Genomic DNA, 25,590 nt, shown 5'->3' on the forward strand with positions numbered 1-25,590 from the left:
GAAGACACCCCCCTGAGGGGCATGGCGAGTTTCTAGAATTTTTTTTTATTTTTTGTCACAAGTTAGCGGAAAATGATGATTTTATTTTTTTATTTTTTTTTATTACAAAGTCTCATATTCCACTAACTTGTGACAAAAAATAAAAACTTCCATGAACTCACTATGCCCATCACGAAATACCTTGGGGTGTCTTCTTTCCAAAATGGGGTAACTTTTGGGGTAGTTATACTGCCCTGGCATTTTAGGGGCCCTAATGCGTGAGAAGTAGTTTGAAATCAAAATGTGTAAAAAATGCACTGTGAAATCCTAAAGGTGCTCTTTGGAATGTGGGTCCCTTTGCCCACCTAGGCTGCAAAAAAGTGTCACACATGTGGTATCGCCGTACCCTGGAGAAGTTGGGCAATGTGTTTTGGGGTGTTATTTTACATATACCCATGCTGGGTGAGATAAATATCTCGGTCAAATGCCAGCTTGGTATAAAAAAATGGGAAAAGATGTCTTTTGCCGAGATATTTCTCTCACCCAGCATGGGTATATGTAAAAAGACACCCTAAAACACATTGCCCAACTTCTCCTGAGTACAGCGTTACCACATGTGTGACACTTTTTTGCAGCCTAGGTGGGCAAAGGGGCCCACATTCCAAAGAGCACCTTTAGGATTTCACAGGGCATTTTTTACACATTTTGATTTCAAACTACTTCTCACGCATTAGGGCCCCTAAAATGCCAGGGCAGTATAACTACCCCACAAGTGACCCCATTTTGGAAAGAAGACACCCCAAGGTATTTTGTGATGGGCATAGTGAGTTCATGGAAGTTTTTATTTTTTGTCACAAGTTAGTGGAATATGAGACTTTGTAAGGAAAAAAAATAAATCATCATTTTCCGCTAACTTGTGACAAAAAATAAAAAGTTCTATGAACTCACTATGCCCATCAGCGAATGTCTTAGGCTGTCTACTTTCAGAAATGGGGTCATTTGTGGGGGCTTTCTACTGTCTGGGCATTGTAGAACCTCAGGAAACATGACAGGTGCTCAGAAAGTCAGAGCTGCTTCAAAAAGTGGAAATTCACATTTTTGTACCATAGTTTGTAAACGCTATAACTTTTACCCAAACCATATTTTTTTTTACCCAAACATTTTTTTTTTATCAAAGACATGTAGAACAATAAATTTAGAGAAAAATGTATATATAGATGTCGTTTTTTTTTTTTAAATTTTACAACTGAAAGTGAAAAATTTCATTTTTTTGCAAAAATTTAGGTACATTTCGATTAATAACAAAAAAAGTAAAAATGGCAGCAGCAATGAAATACCACCAAATGAAAGCTCTATTAGTGAGAAGAAAAGGAGGTGGGGAGCTAGGGGAGCTGAGGTGGTTAAATCACTATATCACAGTTCAGTGCTCCTATCTAGTGGCCTGAACTGGGATGTAGTAATAATGAGCCTGGAAGCCTAGTACAGGCTACAGCTTATTTATAGAACAGGGTGCTTTCCCTAATCTCCACTGGGGGAAAGTGCGCCTGAAGAGGAATCCCATGCTTCCGGTTTTTAACACTCTCAGATGTCATGAGTAAGGGGATCTCATTGCTGTGAGGGGAGGGGGCATGTGTCATATTCTGAGGCCATGATGGTGAAGAACTGTGTGAGGAGCTTTATGGGGTGTAAATTTGTGAGGGAGGGCTGAAATCGACAGAATGTAACTGTGTTGTTAGTACATTATCACAAGATTTTGGGCCCCACTTTTGATTTTGCCCAGGGCCACATTTTGTCTAAAACCAGCCCTGAAATAACCTGCACAGGTCACAGAACATGCCTAGAAAACTCTCCCATGTAAGTCAATAGGGTCCTTTCTGTCCATTGTGTCTATTGTCCATGGGGCTGCCATAAAGCGATTTTTTAAAGCTTTGTAGATACTGTTAAGAACAGCTCAGGCAAGATGGCAGCCTCCATAATAATGTTCAGGAAATAGAATAAAAAAAAAAAATCAATCAGAAAATAATAACAGATTTTTTAAAAAGTAGACACTATCTGATTTTAACTGGCAGATACAAATTTTGGTGACACATTTCCTTTAAGCCTGCGAGAAGACATTCAAAACTTCTCCATCTAGGTTGTTCCAGTACCTCTGGAACAATGTTTCATGGTCATTACTTGGGTCTTGTCCTAGTGAAAAAAACGAATGGAATTTTCAGGTAAATTATAAATGTAAAATTCCTGAACCAGTGGGTCAGGTATCAAAGATTCAAAATGGAGTCATTCAAGTTTACAGTTCAACTACTTCCCCATCATGTGGAAATGTGTACCATAGACCTGAAAGATGGCTACTGTCATATCCTAATTCATCCTGAGTATCAGTAATACTTCAGGTTTGTGATACAAGAGGATTCGACAATTCAGCATTTCCAGTTTCAGTGCCTTCCATTTGGCCTCTCTTCGGCTCCCATGTATTCACGAAGATGATGGTAGAAATGATGTCTCATCTAAGGAAAGAGAGAGGAATAATCATCGTCCCATACCTGGATGACTTTCTGCTAGCATCTCAGTTACACCCTGTCTCTTCTAAAGAAGTTAGAATGGGTGATCATCTTCAAAAATCTGATCTCTTTCAAGACACCAGAAATAACTTTTTGGGGGCACTTCTATATTTAGCTGTTCAAAGGTCCTTTCTTCCAGCTCAGCAGGAAGTAACAACCTTCCAGAGGAATAAGTCTTGTTCCCTACGACAAGCTATGAGGATTCTAGGTCTAATGTCAGTGTCACTCTCGACTCTTGACCACTCCAGGGATTGACCCTTTCTTTCTGGAATCGAGATCCAAAAAGTCTTCATACCTTTTCCCTTCAGAGTGAGACAAAGTCTCAGTTGGTGGACCTGCCAACGAAAGTTACAACAGAGGGTTCCCTTGAACCTAAATCCTTGTGTCCTGATCACGACAGATGCCAGCAAAACAGATTGGGGGGTTTAGACCAAAGACTTTAACTCCAGGGTTCTTGGTCCCAGAGTATCAGCAGCAGGTTATCAAATTGAGAATTGAGAGTGGTTCTTACTACAGGCAAAGTGTCGCCACCAGACATCTGAGAAGCTCTGACAGACGTCCTTCAGAACCTCCTCCTTGAGGTTCCTTTTGTTTTGCTTTCATTTTCTCATCTCGTTAGCCTCTCTCAGCTGTCATGTAGTTGCACTGATTGCATCCCTTTAAATCCCTTCCCATACTGCATCACTTTGCGGTTTATATTCCTTCCTGGAGTGTGTGCATGTTGATGCTACTACTGAGTCTTCTACAGATAAGTTTTGTTCATTCATTTGTGTTTTCCTATTTGCTGGATCCCAGGTGACCCTGACTCCCTCCGTATCAAGTGTAGGGAGCCGGTGGTCATGTCCCCTCACTATTATAGGGTGTTCAGGTGTTATACAGTCGAGGTACGATGATATGCGATCATCTACCATTGAGATTTTCGCAAAGGCTGAGCAGTTAGGGAGAGAGCCAGGTCTGTTGCAGGGCTCTCCCTTTTGTTCCTTAGTTTTGGATCCAGTCAGTCGGATCTTCATTTTGTTTCTTCTAGTTTTCTGTACACCTTCCGTGACATTATAAACCGCCAAAACCGTCAAGCATGGATCCGGTTTCACTTTTGACTGAACACATGCAGGGTCTTTCATTGGAGGTAGCAGATCTCCGTAAGAATCTTTCTCAGTTTCAGGTGACCGGTTCAGCTTGCGTTCATGGAGTTTGTTCTGAGCCTAAGATCTCGCTCCCGGATACGTTCTCCGGGGGTAGTGAGAATTTTGTTCGTTTTAGAGAGGCTTGCAAACTCCATTTTCGCCTACTTCCCCATTCCTCTGGTGATGAGGAGCGGAGGGTGGGGATCATCATCTCGCTGCTCAGGGATAATGCTCAGTCCTGGGCCTTTTCGCTGCCAGTGGGGGCACGGCCCCTCCGTTCAGTGGATTAATTTTTTTTAGCCCTGGGTCAGATATATGATGATTCGGATCGTATTGCTCTGGCTGAGTCTAGACTACGTATTTTATGCCAGGGTAAACAGTCCGCAGAGATATACTGTTCAGAATTTCGGAGATGGGCAGCTGATACTGGTTGGAATGATGCTGCACTCCGAAGTCAATTTTGCCATGGTCTTTCAGAGGGATTGAAAGATGCATTTGCCTTTCATGAGAGACCTACCTCCTTGGACTCTGCCATGTCTCGGGCTGTTCGTATTGACAGGCGTCTTAGAGAGAGAGGAAAGATCACTCCTTCCTGTCATACTCAGTCCAAGGACAGTGCGGCGGTCTCATTCAGTGCACAGGGGTCTCAGTCGCTCTCAATCCCGTCTGAGCAGGAGCCCATGCAGCTGGGTTTGATTGCCTCTGACAATAGAAGATTCAGCCCTCATAGGAAGGTTTGTTTCTGTTGTGGGGGTATAAATCATTTGGCAAATGTTTGTCCCTCTAGGAGATTCAGGCAGTTTTTTGAGAGTAATAAAGTAACAAAAATAAAAAAATCCTCTAAAAATATTCCATCTGTTACTATTGGCAAGGTTGATGCGGAAATTGAAGGTTTTCCGTTTGCTTGTAGTTCCCGTTTTGTTCTACCTGCCAGGGTGGCGCTAGAGAGCAAGAACATTTTTTGTGCAATCTCATTGATAATCAATTTGCTATAACTCATGGTTTCCAGGTATGCACTTTGGGAAAGGATATACCTGTTTTTGCTATTGATTCCGTTCCACTTTCTCAGAAATCATTAAAGGGCATAGTTCACAATATCCGTTTGATTGTGAGTGATACTCATGTTGAGGATGTGTCATGTTTCGTCCTAAGCGGGTTGCCTACTCCTCTAGTGTTGGGGCTACCCTGGCTCACTAAACATAACCCCACCATTGATTGGCAAGCGAGGCAAATAAATGGTTGGAGTGACTTTGGCAGAGAGAATTGCCTCACGACATCTGTTTCTGAGGTTTCTACTAAGACTGTACCATCTTTTCTCTCTGAATTTTCGGATGTGTTCTCTGAGAGTGGTGTTCAGGACTTGCCCCCTCACAGGGAGTACGATTGCCCTATTAATCTCACCCCAGGCGCCAAGCTGCCTAAATCTCGTTTATACAATCTCTCCCAACCTGAAAGGGTCGCTATGCGTGCTTATATCTCTGAGAGTCTGAGAAAAGGACACATACGACCCTCGAAGTCAACTGTTGCTGCTGGTTTTTTCTTTGTTAAGAAAAAAGATGGTTCTTTAAGACCATGTCTGGATTTCAGGGAGCTGAACAGTATCACAATTCGTGACCCTTATCCGCTTCCTCTGATCCCGGACCTGTTTAACCAGATTGTTGGGGCTAAAGTTTTTTCCAAGTTGGATCTAAGAGGGGCATACAACCTGGTCAGGGTCAGAGGAGGAGACAAATGGAAGACTGCCTTCAATACCCCTGAGGGCCATTTTGAGAATTTGGTTATGCCTTTTGGTTTGATGAATGCTCCAGCCGTCTTTCAGCATTTTGTGAACAGCATTTTTTATCATTTAATGGGGAAATTTGTATTAGTGTATCTAGATGACATTTTGATTTTTTTCTCCTGATTTCAAAACTCATAAGGAACATTTACGTCAGGTCTTGCTCATCCTGTGGGAGAATAAATTGTACGCTAAACTGGAAAAATGTGTGTTTGCGGTTCCAAAAATTCAATTTCTGGGGTTTCTTCTCTCCGCTTCTGGTTTTCGCATGGACCCCGAGAAGGTCCGCGCTGTGCTTGAGTGGGAGCTTCCTGAGAATCAGAAGGCGCTGATGCGTTTTTTGGGTTTTGCTAATTATTACAGGAAGTTTATTTTGAATTATTCCTCTGTTGTTAAACCACTCACTGATATGACTAGAAAGGGGGTAGATTTTTCCTCCTGGTCGGTAGAGGCGCGTAAGGCCTTTTCTAATATCAAGGAGAGTTTTGCTTCCGCTCCCATCTTGGTACAACCTGATATTTCTCTACCCTTCATAGTTGAGGTTGATGCTTCTGAGGTGGGTGTGGGTGCGGTCTTGTCTCAGGGTCCCTCTCCTGCCAAATGGCGACCGCGTGCCTTTTTATCGAAGAAACTCTCCTCCGCAGAGAGAAATTACGATGTGGGAGATAGGGAGTTGTTGGCCATCAAGTTGGCTTTTGAGGAATGGCGCCATTGGCTAGAGGGAGCCAGACACCCTATTACCGTGTTTACTGACCATAAGAATCTGGCCTACTTGGAGTCAGCCAAGCGTCCAAACCCGAGACAGGCCAGATGGTCTTTGTTCTTTTCAAGGTTTAATTTTGTTGTCACGTTCCGCCCTGGGGTTAAGAATGTGAAGGCGGATGCCCTGTCACGTTGTTTTCCGGGAGGTGGGAATTTTGAAGACCCGGGTCCCATTTTGGCTGAAGGTGTGGTGGTCTCTGCTCTTTATCCTGAATTGGAGGCAGAGGTTCAGGTAGCCCAGTCAGAGGCTCCTGATCTTTGTCCTCCTGGGAGGTTGTTTGTGCCTCTCGCTTTAAGACACAAGATTTTTAAGGAACACCACGATACTGTCCTTGCTGGGCACCCGGGGGCAAGAGCCACAGTGGATCTCATCGCTCGGAGATTCGCCGGCGCTTCGTAAGTCGGTTGAGGGTTTTGTGGCAGCCTGCGAGACCTGCGCTCGTGCCAAAGTCCCTCATTCACGGCCATCAGGTCCTCTCCTTCCGTTACCCATTCCTTCCCGTCCTTGGACACATCTGTCCATGAACTTCATTACGGACCTGCCTCGTTCCTCGGGGAAGACTGTGATTCTGGTGGTGGTGGACTGTTTTAGCAAAATGGTGCATTTCATTCCTTTTCCTGGCTTGCCCAATGCTAAGATGCTGGCGCAGGCATTTATTGATCACATTGTCAAATTGCATGGTATTCCTTCAGACATAGTCTCTGATAGGGGCACGCAGTTTGTTTCCAGATTCTGGAAGGCTTTCTGTTCTCGCTTGGGGGTTCGGTTGTCATTCTCTTCTGCTTTCCACCCGCAGTCGAATGGTCAGACAGAGCACGTCAATCAGAATCTGGAGACATATCTGCTCTGTTTTGTGGCGGAGAATCAGGAGGATTGGTGTTCTTTTTTGTCCCTTGCTGAGTTTGTTTTAATAACCGTCGTCAGGAGTCCTCTGATAAGTCACCATTTTTTGGTGCATATGGGTTTCATCCGCAGTTTGGGACATTCTCTGGAGAGGGGTCTTCTGGTTTACCTGATGAGGACAGATTCTCCTCGTCTTTGTCATCTATTTGGCAAAAGATTTAGGATAATCTAAAGAGCATGAGTGAGAGATATAAGCGTGTGGCGGATCAGAGACGTGTGCCTGGTCCGGACCTGAATGTTGGTGATCTGGTGTGGTTGTCTACTAAGAATATCAAATTGAAGGTTCCCTCCTGGAAGTTGGGTCCTAAGTTTATTGGGCCTTACAAAATCTTGTCCGTCATCAATCCTGTTGCCTACCGTCTTGATCTTCCTCAGACTTGGAAGATCCATAATGATTTTCATAAGTCCTTATTAAAACCTTATGTCCAACCCATTGTATCCTCGTCTTTGCCTCCTCCTCCGATTGTGGTTGATGGTAATCTTGAATTTCAGGTCTCTAGGATTGTGAATTCTCGTGTTGTCCGCGGTTCTCTCCAGTACCTCGTTCATTGGAAGGGTTATGGTCCTGAGGAGAGGATGTGTGTCCCAGTGACTGACATTAAGGCCACTCGTCTCATCAGGGCTTTCCATAGGTCCCATCCTGAGAAGGTGGGCTCTGAGTGTCCGGAGTCCACTTGTAGAAGGAGGGGTACTGTCACCACCAGACATCTGAGAAGCTCTGACAGACGTCCTTCAGAACCTCCTCCTTGAAGTTCCTTTTGTTTTGCTTTAATTTTCTCATCTCGTTAGCCTCTCTCAGCTGTCATGTAGTTGCACTGATTGCATCCCTTTAAATCCCTTCCCATACTGCATCACTCTGCAGTTTATATTACTTCCTGGAGTGTGTGCATGCTGATGCTACTATTGAATCTTCTACAGATAAGTTTTGTTCATTCATTTGTGTTTTCCTATTTGCTGGATCCCAGGTGACCCTGACTCCCTCCGTATCAAGTGTAGGGAGCCGGTGGTCGTGTCCCCTCACTATTATAGGGTGTTCAGGTGTTATACAGTCGAGGTACGAGGATATGCGATCATCTACCATTGAGATTTTCGTATAGGCTGAGCAGTTAGGGAGAGAGCCAGGTCTGTTGCAGGGCTCTCCATTTTGTTCCTTAGTTTTGGATCCAGTCAGTCGGATCTTCATTTTGTTTCTTCTAGTTTTCTGTACACCTTCCGTGACACAGAGTGTCACCTAACAGCTCAACAAGTATGCATTCTGTCAGACAATATGACAACCGTATCTTTTCTGAGACTTCAGGGAGTTACAAGGCTTCTGTCACAGACGTTCCCTCGGTGGCAGGAGATCGGAGAGACTGGCAACACGTGATTTGATCTGACATGTTTTCCATTTGAATCAAATGACATATGTGTTCTTTCTGGCGCTTGCCACACCTTCTTTCCCCAGGTGTGGCTATTATGGTCATTTTACCTTCTCTATTTATTGTTGTTTTTCCCACTAATCTATATGGTTTATAGATTCTGTTGGAGTTGTGGATAGCTGGTGTGTTGATCTCAGCTGAGTTCCTGGTGCTGCCACAGCAACTTGAAGTTAAGGGGTTTCTTTCCCTTTTGTATTTTGCTTGGGTTATTTTGTGTGTTGAATTTCCCTGTCATTTGTATTTAGGCCTGAGGGAGACTCCTGTTCGTCCTTCCTTCCTTTTGGAGGAACAGGTTGTCTCAGCCCTGACATTAGTACCAGGGTCCTATATGGTGAGTTAGGACACTAGGTATTTCGGTGTATAAACTCACCTACCTCTATGGGCTGTTTATACTGGTAGTTAGTCAGGACTTTGATTAGGGTTTTACTAGGAGGTGTCCATTCCCTTTCCCTAGTTTCCAGGTCTTATTCCCTTATCCCTTTCCCTCCTATGTTCGGTGTGGTGTTTTCCTCCCACACCCGAACATGACAGTTTCATCTTCTGCAGTCCTTGGCAGACCAGATCTTTAGCTGGGCAGAGAGAACTGTTCCATCAATCTCAGCTGTGCACCTAAAAGGTTCTCTGAATCAGACAACAGGTTTCAAGATACTTAGGTGTAGTACCTTAAAGGTTCAGATTTTGGCCTTAAATAGGTTATGCCGTCAATTACCTTTCACCGTAAAGTTCATCAAGAATTCTATCTCACATTCCTCCTTGGAGTTTTAATTTTTTTTTATTTGTTTTAGATTTAGCTCATTTGTAGTTTTCTTTTACCCCTCCCCCCATGCTTGAATCCTACTTGCTGTTCCATCATGCCTTAGGGTAGTGAGATGTGACCTAACATCAGCCAACCATGTGACACTAAGGCCTCATTCACACGACAGTTGTTTTGGTCCACATCCGAGCCGCAGTTTTTGCGGATTGGATGTGGACCCATTGACTTTAATGAGGCCGCAAAAGATGCGGACAGCACTCTGTGTGCTGTCCGCATCCGTTGCTCCGTTCAGTGGTCCGGAAAAAAAATATAACTTGTCCTATTTATGTCCATTTGGCGGACAAGAATAGGCAGTTATATCAATAGCTGTCTGTGCCGTTCCGCAAATTGCGGAACGCACACAGAAGCCATCCATGTTTTGCGGATCCGCAATTTGTGGACCGCAAAACACACAATGGTCGTGTGCATGAGGCCTAACTAGTTCATTTTCTACCTCCACATATTCAAAATGCTCTGTGTAACTTGATTTATAACAGACAACTTGTGCTAATGTCCATCATTTGTTACAGCAAAATTCATCATTATGTTTATCTATCTGTCTGTCTATTATCTATCTGCATGACCATGATGAAGGACAACATGCGTCTGTCTGAAAATTGTAGCATGTGAATTCACACTCTGCTGCTGGCAAACATTGAATTTTTATGAGGACCAGGGGTGTTGCGGTCGCAGAGGGTGCGACCACGACTGGGCCGGCGGGGTCCGCTGCACTCACGTGTAATGGGAGTGCTCTGACGGGGCCCGGCATGAAGTACAGCGAGAATGCCGGACCCCGTCAGAGCGCTCTTTAAACACGAGGGGGCGCAGACACAAGGAGGGGAGGGGCGCAATCTCCCGGCAGTTCTTGTCATTGCTGTGCTATTTGTTTTTAGAGTGAAGCAGGGAGACCTCTCCGCTCCCTGCTTCACTGTTCTTTAGAGCTCAGGTGCTCCCCCTGCAGGCCACACACAGCACTGTTGGCTGTGGGAGAAGCGCTGAAGGCCCAGGAATCGGCCTCCAGCACAGCCAGCAGCGCAATGTAAGTGTGGAAGCGCGCCATCAGGGAAGAAGGTATTATTTTTTTTCTATAAAGCTGCAAAAAGGGGACAACTACTGTGAGGGGCACATATCTGGGTATAACTACTGTGACGGGCACATATCTTGGTATAACTACTGTGAGGGGCACATATCTGGGTATAACTACTGTGAGGCGTCACATATCTGGCATAACTGCTGTGAAGGGGCACATATCAGGCATAACTTCTGTGAAGGGGCACATATCTGGCATAACTGCTATGAAGGGGCACATATCTGGCATAACTGCTGTGAAGGGGCACATATCTGGCATAACCACTGTGATGGGCACATAATATGACTATAAGAACTGTGAGGGGGGCACATATCTCGATATAACTACTGTGAGGGGCACATATCTGGGCATAACTACTGTGAGGGGGCAAATATCTGGTCATAACTACTGTGAGGGAGGCACATATCTGGGCATAATGACTTTGAGGGGGCACATATCTGGGCATAACTACAGGAACAAAGGTGGGCATAACTGCTGTGAGGGGCCACAAGGAGGACATAATTATTTTGAAGGGACCACAAGGTGGGTATAATTACTGTGAGGGGCCACAAGGTGGGCATTAGTACTGTGAGGGGCCACAAGGTGGGCATTAGTACTGTGTAGTAGGATTTAGGGGAAATGTCCTAGATTACGCTGCTATACATTGGCATGGCTCAGTCTTACAGGCCAGCACAGCGCCCCGAGCTGGGGATTTCACAGGGGCAGTCACCATCCCTTCCTTATGTGATTATTCTTTTTTTCTCTATGACCACAGGGACCTTGTTCTGGATCCAGCGGACATCAAGCCGACTCTAGCAACACCCTGGATAAGGTAGGACCAGATTTTATTAGGACTGGGTGAGTGTAGCCATGCATTGGACTTAGGGCTCTTTAACACAAGCAGATCCTGTGTGGGTAATCCACTGCATGAAAGAGAACCAAGCCCTGTTCCGGACAGCAGAGATACGGAGTATTAACATGACTGATAATGGTCCGTCCTTCTCTGTAATCTTTTTACTACAAAATCATGGTAACAACTTTATCTCACTGTGATTTTGTGGTAAAAAGATCACAGAGAGACACGGAGCATTATCAATTATGTTAATGCTCCGTGTCTCTGCTGTCCGAAACGGGGCTTGGCTCTCGTTCCCGCAGTGGATTACCCGCACGACATCCGCTCGTGTGAAAGAACCCTTAGTGTAAAGAAAATTTACATAGGTCTGCAAAAAAAAGGTTTTCAAGAGCTGTTTTGGTTATTCCACGTAATCTTTATGTTTTTTGGTGCACTGAATCCGAAAATGACCTCCATTTTGTCATAGGTGGGACTGGAGGAAATGCACTTTCAAACTCATCAGGCAACCTAAAGCTTGAAATGCTTTCAGCATTCGTCCGATGATCTTTTTGTAGTGAGGATATTTGTTATTGCCTAAAAATTTCTGTACCACTTCTTTACATGCAATCCTCCCTTCTTTTTGAGGATCCGTCATGGTATTGACAAACTCTTGATAAACTATAATCCTTCTAATGTCTGGTCCGACGAACACACCTTCCTTCAATTTTGCCTCCGACAGGCCTGGAAACTTGGTGACCAAATATTTGAAGCATTCTCCATCTCTTGGAAGTGATTTTACGAATTGCTTCAGAAGAACTTTATGAGAAGGTACCAAAGTTTCTCGAAGGACATTTTTTTCACTGACTGTAGTACCCTTGGCTGCCAACTCGTCTTGGTCCAGTGATTTTGTCGGTTTTGACTGTCCCATAGACACAGAAAACAAGAGTATTTGGTATACCCAGCTTGTTGCCCGAGCAGCATGCACAAGACCTTCAAGTCCCCACACACTTGCCAACCATGGTCTTCATATTTAAGTTTACGATGAACCAAGTCCAAGTTCTCGTAAGTTTCCTTCAAGTGTACGGAATGACCTACAGGTATGGAAGAGTAAAAACCACCGTTGTGGAGTAAAACTGCTTTGAGACTTCTTTTTGAAGAATCTATAAAAAGACGCCATTGCTCTGAATCATATTGATTTTAAATTGTCCCATCAGACCTTCGACATCGATGCAATAAACCAACTTGTCTTCCTGGGTGAAGTAAATAACAAACTCCTTTTCACGATGTCTGAACCATGAAGATGACACTCGTGGCAACAATACATTTCTGCTTTTCAGCCTTGATCTGAGTAACTCAGCGGCATCTTTGGGAAGATTCAAGTCTCTAAGGTCCCTTTCACACGAGCGTGATTTCCGTGCGGGTACCATGAGTGACGTGAACGCATAGCACCCGCACTGAATCCGGCACCATTCATTTCAATGGGTCTGTGTACATGAGCGTTTTTTTTCACGCATCACTTCTGCAATGCTTTGAAATCGCAGCATGTTCTATATTCTGCGTTTGTAACGCAGGACAGGCCCCATAGAAGTAAATGGGGCTGAGTGAAAAACGCATTGCATCCGCAAGCAAGTGCGGGTGCGATGCGTTTTTCACTGATGGTTGCTAAGAGACGTTGTTTGTAAACATTCAGTTTTTTATCACGCTCGTGAAAAACGCATCAAAACGCATTGCACCCGCGCGGAAAAAACTGAACAACTAAACGCAATCGCAGACAAAACTTGTTTTAGTGCCAAAATCGCAACATTTTCACTGAACGCACCCTGAACGCATCCGGATCAAATCCGTCACGCCCGTGTGAAACCAGCCTTATCAAATCATTCATCTCCTCCTGAGAAAACTATTTTGGTCTTGTATCATCTTTAAAGTCAGAACTTGATTCGTCATCTGGTTCAGGTATGACTTCACCTTCATCGGAGCTAGGCATCTCTTCCAAGGTAGCAGGGGGCTTGGGTACTGGTATATCTGTGCCATGGGGGATGAGACAAATTGCTGAGTGAAGATTGGGGTATGAAATGGAATGCTTCCATTTGGAATTAAACCCTTTCACATCGCATGAACAAAAGTAACAGTCGTCACTATGGTTCTTTTGCTCTCTACATACCCTAGGAATCCCATAACGGAAAGATTTTTTCTTACACTTGAACCAGTTTCGGAAGTCCTCAACACACCGTTTGCACACTTTATGAGGCGCCCAAACTTTATTTGATCTCCTATTTTTAGTCCAAAGAATGCAAAGTATACTTTTTTCACAAAGCCTGTAATATTCTGCTGTTGCTTCAACAATGTATATTCACCACAGATTAAACAGAAACTGTCTGGCGAATTAATACACTTTTGCAGAGCCATAGCATAACGGTTGAAGAATGACCAGCTAACACAAACTGCGATGAAAAAGTGTGAACAGCCTAGAACCAAGAACCTGATGATGATTCGTGCACAAGTGTGGACTGCAGGAGAGAATCCCTCCCACTGGATTCTTCAGGAAAGATTAACCTCTTCTACCATTAGAAGCACAGACTCAGGGCTGAGGCTTACACATACAGCATGCTGCTGAGTATCCCAGTAGTCAGACATGTCACACACAGGGCCGTCTTTACCAAGGGGCAAAAGGGGCAGCTGCCCCGGGCCCAGTTGCTCCTGGGGGGCCCAAGGCAGCTGCCTCTTGAGCCCTGCTAGCCACTGCCCCAGGTGTCAGGCTGTCAGCTCTACCAGGAGTCCAGGCATCATGATCGTACTGTGTTAAAGTTGTGATTTAGGACCTTAATGACATCATCACCATGTGACCAGTAACCTAGCAATAACTGGTCACATGGCTATGAGGTCATCACAGGTCCTATCAGGAGTGTTGCAGAAGTTAACTGTGGAGCTTTTTTGTGTGAAGGTTACATCAGAAAAAGGTGACAGGGGCTGTTATGTTAATATACTGTACACTACTGTATAGTGGGGTGGTGTATACTGTGGGGGGCTGTATACTGTGGGGGGCTGTATACTGTGTGGTGGGCTGTATACTGTGTGGTGGGCTGTATACTGTGTGGTGGGCTGTATACTGTGTGGTGGGCTGTATACTGTGTGGGGACTGTATACTGTGTGGGACTGTATACTGTGTGGGGACTGTATACTGTGTGGGGGCTGTATACTGTGTGGTGGGCTGTATACTGTGGGGGGCTGTATACTGTGTGGGCCTGTATACTGTGGAGGGGCCTGTATACTGTGGAGGGGCCTGTATACTGTGGGGGGCCTGTATACTGTGGGGGGACTGTATACTGTGGGGGGCTGTATAGTGTGTGGGGGGGCTGTATAGTAGGGGGGGCTGTATAGTGGGGGGGCTATACTGCTGTACTGTATACTGTGGGGGTCTGTATAATGTATACTGAGGGTGCGGTATAGTGTGGAGTGCTATACTGCTGTACTGTATAGTGTGGGGGGCTGTATTGTGTATTGTTTGGGGTGCTGTATACTGTGAGGTGTTGTATACTGTGGGGTGCTGTATACTGTGGGCTGCTATACTGCTCTACTATATACTGTGGGGTACTGTATAGTGTGGGGTGCTATACTGCATACTGTGTGGTGCTGTATACTATAGGGTGCTATACTGCATACTGTGGGGGGCTGTATACTGTGGGTGCTGTATAGTGTGGGGGGCCTGTATAGTGTGGGGGGCTGTATACTGTATGCTGTGGGTGCTGTATATTGTGAAGTGCTATACTGCTGTACTATAGTGTGGGTGCTGTATCGTGTATAGTTTGGGGTGCTGTATATGGTGAGGTGCTATACTGCTCTACTGTATACTGTGAGGTGTTTTATACTGTGGGGTGCTATACTGCTCTATTATATACTGTGGGGTGCTATACTGCATACTGTGGGTTGCTGTATACTATAGGGTGCTATACTGCATACTGTGGGGTGCCGGGTTGCACTGTAACACTAGGATGAGCCGAGCCTTGGTCTCCTTCCTGCAGAGCGGTGCTCACTTCCAGCCTGAGCCCAGCTGCCCAGAGCACTGATCGTGAGCCGCTGGAGTCTTCAGAACTGGAAGTATTTACAGTCATTCACTGTACTCTACCAGATGTGTGGATTTTTTGTGTGTGTGTTGTGGTGGAGGGCGTGATTGCCTGCTAAGGTGTGGGAAGGCGGGATCCAGGGGGCCCAAGTAAATTTTTGCCCAGGGTCCAATCAATATTAAAGACGGCCCTGGTCACACATGTCACCCCCTTTGCAGAGATTGTTTACTTAAAAATAACAACAAAGGGCCAAGAAGAGAACTAGGGAAATGAAGAAATATAATTTTTCCCCCCTAAAACTTGCTTAGTTTGTTTATATTGCTGACCATCAGATTTACAGTGCTATATTTTTTTTTTACATAACTCTGATAACCCCTTTAAGTTTTTTTTTGCATTTTAGATCTTAAATGCACTTATGTGAATTAATTAATAGTAATTTGGACTTTAAAATTAGTTAAAACCCCATAATAGAAAAAAATACCAAAAATAAAAATATGTGATAAATTTGAAGACAATTTTGACGTCTATTTTATTTGTTTTCAGCACACCAAAATACATGGAATTAGATGAAAATGATCAAACAGCTTTTTAGTTGCAGACCTAAATCTGCCACCTCTTTGTAAAAATGGGAGGGGGGGGCAATTCAAAGTTTGCACTGGTGCCCATAACGCTCTAGTTACGCCACTGAGGATGATGATTGATGACATTATCGATTGCTCCTCCCTATACTGTGGAGGAGATGGCTGCATGTAAATCCAGCTTTCTTCTTCACTGACAAGCAGGAACGCATCTTTCCCGGCAATCATTTGCCCAATTGAGCAGTGTAAAGATTTAAAAAGGACAGCAATTAGATATCTGGAGACAATTGAAACTTGGAGGAAGGATTTTTACATATAGTTTTCAGGGAGGAATAAAGGAAAGAAGATTAGAAAAGGAACTTTGGCAAGATGACTAAAATCCACTATTCATGTTGCTTATACTTCTCAGTACTTGTCATGTCCCTTAGACATTACAACCCATTGTACAAGAGCAGTAGCAACATCTTGGGCTGAAAAAGCCAAGGCTACAGTTGACCACATATGTAGAGGCGCTACATGGTTCAGTTTCCACATGTTTTGTAGTTACTATAGACAGAATTTATTGAACGTAAAGGCTCTAGTTACACCCTGAGTAGTCTAATCTGGTACTACTCCAGCCAATAAGAACAACCTCCACGTGGTGCTGTCATGTTAGACTCCTGGAAAACCAATTACCGGTAGGACTAATTCCTACTTTCTCTCTCGAGTAAATCGCAACACACTCACACTAGTTTAAAGCCAGATTAATCTGTGCTTGGATCCAAGGATCCTAAATCTGGAGAAAATGGTCATGGGTTCTACTAGTAGCATAGGTCAGTTTATAAAGTGAAAGATCAGTAATTAATCAGTTGTATCCACTGGGATACTATGGGACATTTAGGGGGTTTCCAATTAAGAAGAATGACCTATCCAGTGTAGAACATTAAAATTCTGAGTAGCCTTCTGCCATATTATGTAGGGGCTAATTCAGAGACCAGGTGCAACAAACTAACTGTAGGCAAGCAAACTCCAGGAAGCTCCACATATTAGCCTTTGACTGTAATGTGGCACATCCTGATTAGTCATTTACTGATGTGATGTGGTCGTATATATCCAACTAACATTTGAGTGTTCCCAGGCTACCAAAAGAAGTCGTAATACGGGTTCTTGAGATCTACTAAATGGAGCTGGTTTTGTAGGTGATATAGATCAGCTGTACACCCATCAAAATAGGTGTGGTGGGATTAAGTGTTAACTATTCATATTACCTGCTAGGTTAGAAAATCTGGGAGAATATATGGTGGATTCATTGTTTGGACACACTTAAACCTAAAGGGTTAAATATAGAATTTAGAGTGACCTCAGGAATTATTAACTGAGGTATGTAGTGGATGGCCCACAAATTGCCGCGACCCAGGTGTCTGGCAACACTGGAGTCATTGTATATGATGCATTATAATATAAGGATTGTGCAACTTCCGCAGTTATTTATTGAGAGTTGTGGACACCTGTGGGAGAGATCGCTTTTCCAGGTTTTATCCATTTCAGTTACCTTATAATATTAATCGTTACCATTATTACAGAGGGACTTTAATATGTGAGTATATGTATGCAAATGCTTATGTGTCTAATATACAGGGAAGTATTCCGGGGGTATATAAGCTGTGGTCAATATTATATGTAGTCCTCAATAAATATAGGTAACGATTATAATGATTGTGAAACTCAGGCTGGGGTCAGTACAAGGTTTTTACTGCTGCCTTTAGTGAATACAGCGCTTGGATGTGTGGATCCAATATAGATAATGTTAGGTGATATGAAGGTGTTGCGCGATGTAATACTGATGGTTGACCAAGTTTCCACATTTGGTGACCTTGGTGCTGCTTCGGTGTTTGCCCTGTTATACACATAGGATGCAGGGCAGGATGCTGAGTTAGGCATCTGCATGTTGCGACATTGGCCCGCCCCGAGTGTCGGGTTTGTGATGCGCTGCGGTGCGATGGCAGCGCAGGCATAGTAAGCAGAGAGACACGCCGAGCTGGGGGAATGCTCCATCTTTAACATAGCGCTATTGAGAGTACATTGCGAGATCGGCCTGCCTCTAACACCGGGTGATGATGCACTACAGTACGAGGGTAGCGCAGGCGCAGTATACAAAGAGACACGCCGAGATGGGGGGGACGCTCCATTTTTTATATAGTCCTGTGAAAGCATAAGCTAACTGAAATTCATGGATTCCTGTGTTGCGGTTTTCTTACAGGTGTGAATTGTGTTTGAGCAAGCCATGGATGTTTTAACCACTATCACCATTTGGGGAGTATATATTATATGAAGCACTATGAAATTATATGAAGCACTATGAAATTGAAGATAATCACGGAAAAGTGATGCACTATACCTGAGGGTATTGGATGGCTGCTACACTATGAATTAATTACATAATTTCCAGTATGTAATTAATCAGGAAATTAGCACAGATTACTTCCTGAAATGTTTCTATATATGCACAGTCACTTTATTGTGTGTTTCACTTGGCTTGATAATCGCTATGTGTTGAATAAATATCGTATTTTTTAACTTTTTATCCAAGGAGTGCTGCGTTACATTTATTTGGATTGTGTTTGGACCCCAGGACCAAGGAAAAAACGCTGGCACCTGAATCACTTGAAGCTAGGAGTGCTGCCCTGCCATTTTCTGGATATATATATATATTAGAAAAAACGGGCAGCACTCCAAGAAATACAAAACAAACGACCAGGATTAGGACACATCTTTTGGATTGGAATTTCTGCAGAACCTTTCTCAACCTTTTATTCACCTATGTGGTACAGCGACATTTCGGCTCAACAATATCCCAAAGGTTCTGCAGAAATTCCAATCCAAAAGATGTGTCCTAATCCTGGTCGTCCCCTTTTGGCCCAGAAGGGGGTGGTTCGGTCTCTTAAAATCCCTCAGCCAGGAAGATCCAATCCTGTTCCCCCCCCCCCGAGGAAAGATCTTCTAATGCAGGGTCCAATCTCTCATCCGAACCCCAGTCTTCTCAAGCTGTCAGCCTGGTTACTGAGCAATCCATCCTCTTAGGTCTGGGTATATCACAGAGGGTTGTAAATACCCTTTTGTTCAGTAGAAAATCTAATACCTCTATGCCATATCTTAAGGTTTGGAAATTTCTCCAGGACGGTTTGGATATGGGTCTCTCCCCGAATACCCTTAAGGTACAGGTTTCCGCATTAGGTGCCCTATATAACACTAGTCTTTATGAGGTCTCCTGGGTGTGTAGGTTTTTAAAAGCGGCTTATAGATTGAAACCCAGAATTAAAAATATGATCGCTCCATGGAACCTGAATACTGTTCTTACAGGTTTGTCAGATTCTCCATTTGAGCCTCTAGACTCCCTGACTATTAAGTGGCTTACTCTCTTTCTTAGTGGCAATATCCTCTGCGAGAAGAGTTTGTGAGCATCAGGCTTTATCTATCCAGGAGCCCTTCCTTAGAGTGTTTGAAGACAAGCTCATATTCGATACAAAAAGGATGGGTAGAGGCTCACCCACCTGTAGGTGTGGATAGGTGCTGTAGTCGCGTGTTGACCCACCTAGTCAAAGGATATAAAGGATAATTTAAAAAGAAATGTAGCGGCAGGCACTCAACTTGTAGTACCATACAGTGAAGATGTGGAGGTGTAGATTACCGTAAAACTTCAATTTTAGGACACATGAAATTGTACATAAATGGAACTTCATAAAATAAATACCACTTCATAAAATAACTCTAAAAACTTGCACACAGAATCGCATATGTTAAAATGACTCACTAGCATGCAGGTCCAGATATAGTTATCTCATCCAAAATGGCCCTCTATTGATGGTCACCGCTGGAATTAGGCCTATAAATGAGGGCTAATGGGGCCTCTTAATCAATAGCCTCCTGAGTTTGTTATATAATTTTTATCTGAGGTAAGTAACTGGTTGAGATGACGAATAATATAATCCTCAGTTTATTAGTCTGCGGTCGACATTAATGTATCGTATGAACAGCTGAATAGCTATTCTGTTTGCATTGGATACTGAGTATTAGTTTAGTTTCATTGGTGGCAGTTCTATGTGCTGATATGATAGATAATATAGGTAATGCAGATGATTACTTATTAGTACAATTCGCCTGTTTTTCCTTATGGTTAGTAAAGTGCATATGTTCGTGCATATATAGGTTGGTTGCTGTATAGTAAATAACTTGTTGGTTGCTGTATAGTAAATAACTTGTTAGCAGCCCGTACCTCTGCTACCACGTGGTGTCCCACGGAACGGTCAGTACCTGACTTGTTTTACCTCCCTCCTGCAGATGACTCCAGCCATGATGTTTCACCGTCCAGATATACTGTCTGCAATGTTCCAACTGCAATACCTTGCGTGGTCCTGGAGGTGGCAGCTCGGCGTCCCACATGATCAGGTATGTTGGTTTCCGGCTATGTGGTCGGGTCCTGGGTATCGGAGGTAGTACAAAAGTTCATATAAGAGAAGCGCTTCTACTTATTAGATGCAAAGGCACTTGATTTTATCCATGAATGTTGAGAGTAGGTTCTGGAATATGGGGATCAAAAAATACGCGTTTAGGGGATAGATAAAAACTTATTTATTCAGTTTTCCGGCCCAAATAAGGGTAAAAAGCGGCAAAAAGCTCAATATCCCGCTGGATTAGGTGTGCCATTTCTGAGGCCTATAGAGCCTCCGGTAAAGAAGCTCCTCGGTCCCTCAAAGTCCATTCAGCAAGATCCATTTCTACTTCCTGGGCCGAGATAGCCTCTGCATCTTTAGAACAAATTTGCAGAGCAGCCACTTGGAAGAGGGCTCACACCTTTACCAAGCATTATAGGGTTGATGTATTTCCCAATGAGGACATGGCCTTTGGACGCAGGGTCCTAGGTACTGTTGTGTCCCCCTAAAGTTTACTTTGTTAGTTCTCAGGATGTGCTGTCACGGAGACGACTGGGGAAATGAGTATTACACTCACCGGTAATCCGGTTTCCTAGAAATCTCCATGACAGCACATATATTCCTACCCTTTTGTTGATAATTTTACTTTGGTTTATGTTTTACCCCTTTTCCTGGTTCTGTTAAAATACACCAGCGATGAGAGGTAGGGGTGGGGTTTTTAAACCTCTCTGTGTTTTTTCCTGTCCTATCAGAGGAAGTCAGTCTCAGGATGTGCTGTCATGGAGACTTCTAGGAAACCGGATTACGTGTGAGTGTAATACTCATATATATGAGTATATATTTTTTTTATATATTTTTTTTGCAATATACTTATTTACCAAAACTATTTGTAAGACAACAAGTAATAAGAATAATATCCTCCAACGGCAAAACTGGAAGGTCTGTTTGACCCTATTTGCCATGCCACTGATTAGGAAAACATTTGTGTGGCACTGCCATTGGCAACACACTCTATATAGCTTATTTCCTATGACCAGACACATTGATCCGTAATAACTTCACTCTAGCTACCATTCCAGTAGTAGAGAGGAGAATCTGCCATTGATCACAGTGTTGTACTCACTATAGAGGTAGATCACTCCACTGATGTGTGGTCTGTGGTAATAGGAGGCCCACGAGTTGAACTTCTGCTCCCTGACACAGAAATTTTTACAACTTTCACGGAGTTCACTGGTAGCTGTATAAATTTGCATGCACTAAGCTCCCCCTAGTCCTATGCTATGTGAAGGGAGGCAGGGGGTCATATTGTTATACTTAAAGTCATATTGAATGTGACTGTTATTTTAGCATCCCCCCACCCAATTGATAAATCTGTTACTGGCTTCAGAAAGTTGCATTTTTGGGACAATAATAGGATAAGGCTAGTTCCACACTAGAATTTACAGATCCAGCAGGCTGTTTTACATCACTGCCATATGGTGCCGGAATGCTGTCCGGCCCCATTAACTATAATGAGGTCCGGTGCAGAGAATTGGCTGGACAAATACCGATTTGTGTCTGGCTAATTCCTGGCATTCTCTGCCGGAACAGCCTGCCAGAAGGCTGTGTCGGCAGCGTGACACTAGCCTAACACACGAAAGGTGCAAAAAAGCGCCAATCAAATTGTTTACTGTCCACTGGTCCTCTTCCTGCCCAAACTTTGGGCAATGTGATAGGGCCCTAAGGCATCTCACTCAGCCAGCCAGAATCCTACCCCAAAACAACTGTCTGCAAAAGGAAATATGGCTTGGCTATTATCTAAATTTCCCCTTGCCGTGTTCAAAGGCTTGTTAAAAAGTCAGACATTGACTCATAGGGAGCCACTTCCAGAAGGTGGCACAAGTGCGGTATCTGGGAGATGTTGTACATGAGACGTGTTTCACTATGTTAAGTGCTGCATTGCTCTGTGAGTATTTGTCCTGTTTCACTCCTCTTTCTCCCAGTTTGTGAGTCACTCCCTCCGCCCTTTACATACCACCTGTCCAATAAAGGTGGGGCCAGGTGACTGCAGTGTGTGTTCTCACTCTGTCACTTTACTTAGTTACGATGGCCGTGCCAAAACTATAAGGCAGACAGTGTCCTGGGTTAGCCGGACCTTCACCCAGAACAACATGTCAGCCAAAATAGAAGCTGCGTCCTCCTGGAGAGCACGGCTCCTCTCAGCTCTTTTCTATGGTGTGACCTCCTTCCTGATTATCCTGGTTAACAAGACTGTGCTCACCAGCTACAGGTAATCCGTGTTAGTAATATTGTGAAAGTGCGGGGGTTGTTGTACAGTAGTAAATGATATTATGTGCGGGGATTGCTAGAGTAGTAAACGTTCTGATACAAGGAGGCTGAACTACAGATGTTATCTGGGTTTATGTCAGATTAAAGGTACAATTGCAGAATTCAACACATCTAATGATCTGATTATTACAATAATGGTATAGTGAAGCAATAATCGGAAACCTTGTTATAGATAATAGCAGGGCTTTATTTCTCTACAATACATTTTTCTTTTGCTATAAAATTTTTCTCACCTGTCAAGAGGAATCTGCAAAACAAAAACAACTAAATGGTCCAGCACACATGTTGAGATTGTAGGAATTTAATTGAACAAATCAAGCTGCATATTTTTGTGAGCCCCCCCTCCCCATTTTCCCTAAAAATCTAAAAAGATAGGGGGCTATTGATCATCCCAATACATCATTTTTTCGGCCATAAAAAGTCACAAATCCAAGCTATTGTGCTCTACACTACCCTTGCCACTCTCTGAATAGGGTCATTGGCCCCTGCACATTTATTATAATTTACGCAGTTTTGTGGTGTAAATCTTGACTTTAAAATCTACCCCAGGTAAGTGCTGACATACTTCATTCAGGAGCACAGACTGCCGGGGGATGTATTTCACTTATGACGAAGCTTGTGTCTTGTCATAAATGAAGTGCACCCTCCTCCAGCACAGTGGATATCAGGACCAAAAAGATCTGTTAGGGAAAAAAATTCTGAAATGTATTCACTGAGCTGATGTCTCCTGGAGCACTGGAACGGGACTGTGTTATCTACTCTGTATTTACAGACACATACAGTATATGTGCAGCAGATTCTGTGGATCTGTTGCGTTCACTCTATGTGTCCAGCTCAGGCATAGGGTCTGTTGTCTGGATATATGTATACACACAAACTGCACCACAACTATCCAAGATCTCTGCTCAGTAACCTCATTACAGTAAGGTTACATTCACACGGCCATTAAAAACAGACTCAGGGCTCATGCTCACGCGCGTAAGAGCTTGGGGTCTGTGCTGCAGACCGCAAATTGCAATCCGCAAGGCAGGGGCACGACCGTGAGGCAGCTGCATGCGGATCATGGCCCCATTTACTTGAATCGGGTCCACGATCCTCATCCGACGGCCCACACCGCAAAAAAGTAGTGCATGCACTACTTTTTTGCGGAATGGAAGCAAGGAACGGAACCCCACAGAAGTACTTCCGTGGTTCCGTTCCGCACAGCATCTCCGGATTTTCCATATGTGGGCCGCAATATGGCCAAGACGGGGCAACGGTCGTGGGCATGAGCCCTTACTGTCAGTTTTTCATAGCCATTCTGCATCCATTTTCTGGCTGTTTGCTCATTTTTAATGGCCGTTAAAAATGGCCATGAAAGACAGCTGAATTACATATATTTTTCTTTGCATCCAAACCCCTACAGTGCCCGCAAGTACACCGCCGCAGTGCCCCCAGTATCTATAAAGCCCTCACTGTAGTGCCCCTAGTGTCTATAATGCCCCCATAGTAGCTCCAGTATTTATAATGGCCCCCTGTAGTGCCCCCAGTGTCTATAATGCCCCCCATAGTAGCTCCAGTATTTATAATACCCCCCTGTAGTGCCCCAATGTCTATAATGCCCTCATAGTAGCCCCAGTATTTATAATGGCCTCCTATAGTGCCCACAATGTCCAAATGCCTGCATAGTACCCCCATTATATATAAGGCCCCCCATAGTGCCACCCTATATACACTCCCCCAATAGTGCCCCCTGTATATAAAATGCCCCCAATAGGGCCCCCTGTATAATTAAGGCCACCATAGCGGCACCAATTCTACTGGATACAGAAAAGAATCCCCTTCCGGATCTCAAAACCGGACAGTAAAAGCACGGATATGAAAGTAGCCTTAAAGAGGATCTGTCACCTAAATATATTGCCCTATATAAGGCAGCTTATTTGAGAGAGAGAGATCCACTCTTCTCTTCGCCCAAAAGGGGGAAAAATATTGAGCCATTTGGCTAATAGAGGAGATGAAAGAAAACTCAAGGTTATGTACTCATGAGGAGAGGACTTCCAACGCCCCTCTCTCCAGTGAATTATGGCTGACTGCGGTGTAACCAGTTAATCCTGTTTCCCTGCAAAATCTTTAACATTTCACTATACAGGTCCTTCTAAAAAAATTAGCATATTGTGATAAAGTTCATTATTTTCTGTAATGTACTGATAAACATTAGACTTTCATATATTTTAGATTCATTACACACAACTGAAGTAGTTCAAGCCTTTTATTGTTTTAATATTGATGATTTTGGCATACAGCTCATGAAAACCCAAATTTCCTATCTAAAAAAATTAGCATATTTCATCCGACCAATAAAAGAAAAGTGTTTTTAATACAAAAAAAGTCAACCTTCAAATAATTATGTTCAGTTATGCACTCAATACTTGGTCGGGAATCCTTTTGCAGAAATGACTGCTTCAATGCGGCGTGGCATGGAGGCAATCAGCCTGTGGCACTGCTGAGGTGTTATGGAGGCCCAGGATGCTTCGATAGCGGCCTTAAGCTCATCCAGAGTGTTGGGTCTGGCATCTCTCAACTTTCTCTTCCCAATATCCCACAGATTCTCTATGGGGTTCAGGTCAGGAGAGTTGGCAGGCCAATTGAGCACAGTAATACCATGGTCAGTAAACCATTTACCAGTGGTTTTGGCACTGTGAGCAGGTGCCAGGTCGTGCTGAAAAATGAAATCTTCATCTCCATAAAGCTTTTCAGCAGATGGAAGCATGAAGTGCTCCAAAATCTCCTGATAGCTAGCTGCATTGACCCTGCCCTTGATAAAACACAGTGGACCAACACCAGCAGCTGACATGGCACCCCAGACCATCACTGACTGTGGGTACTTGACACTGGACTTCAGGCATTTTGGCATTTCCCTCTCCCCCAGTCTTCCTCCAGACTCTGGCACCTTGATTTCCGAATGACATGCAAAATTTGCTTTCATCCGAAAAAAGTACTTTGGACCACTGAGCAACAG

General features: G+C 43.9%; 1 protein-coding gene across 1 annotated transcript in view; it reads left to right on the forward strand.

The window, feature by feature from the left end:
- The first annotated feature begins 11,164 nt into the window (after positions 1 to 11,164).
- Positions 11,165 to 25,590, forward strand: part of SLC35D2 (solute carrier family 35 member D2) — an 89,902-nt gene continuing 75,476 nt past the window's right edge. The window contains exons 1-3 of the mRNA XM_044286609.1: positions 11,165 to 11,216; positions 20,173 to 20,280; positions 21,017 to 21,072. Of these exons, the coding sequence (XP_044142544.1) occupies positions 20,173 to 20,280; positions 21,017 to 21,072 (164 nt within the window). The 5' untranslated portion in view covers positions 11,165 to 11,216. The remainder of the gene's footprint in view (positions 11,217 to 20,172; positions 20,281 to 21,016; positions 21,073 to 25,590) is intronic.

The sequence above is a fragment of the Bufo gargarizans genome, chromosome 3 (genome assembly GCF_014858855.1).
Source record: "Bufo gargarizans isolate SCDJY-AF-19 chromosome 3, ASM1485885v1, whole genome shotgun sequence".
Taxonomy (NCBI): Eukaryota; Metazoa; Chordata; class Amphibia; order Anura; family Bufonidae; genus Bufo; species Bufo gargarizans.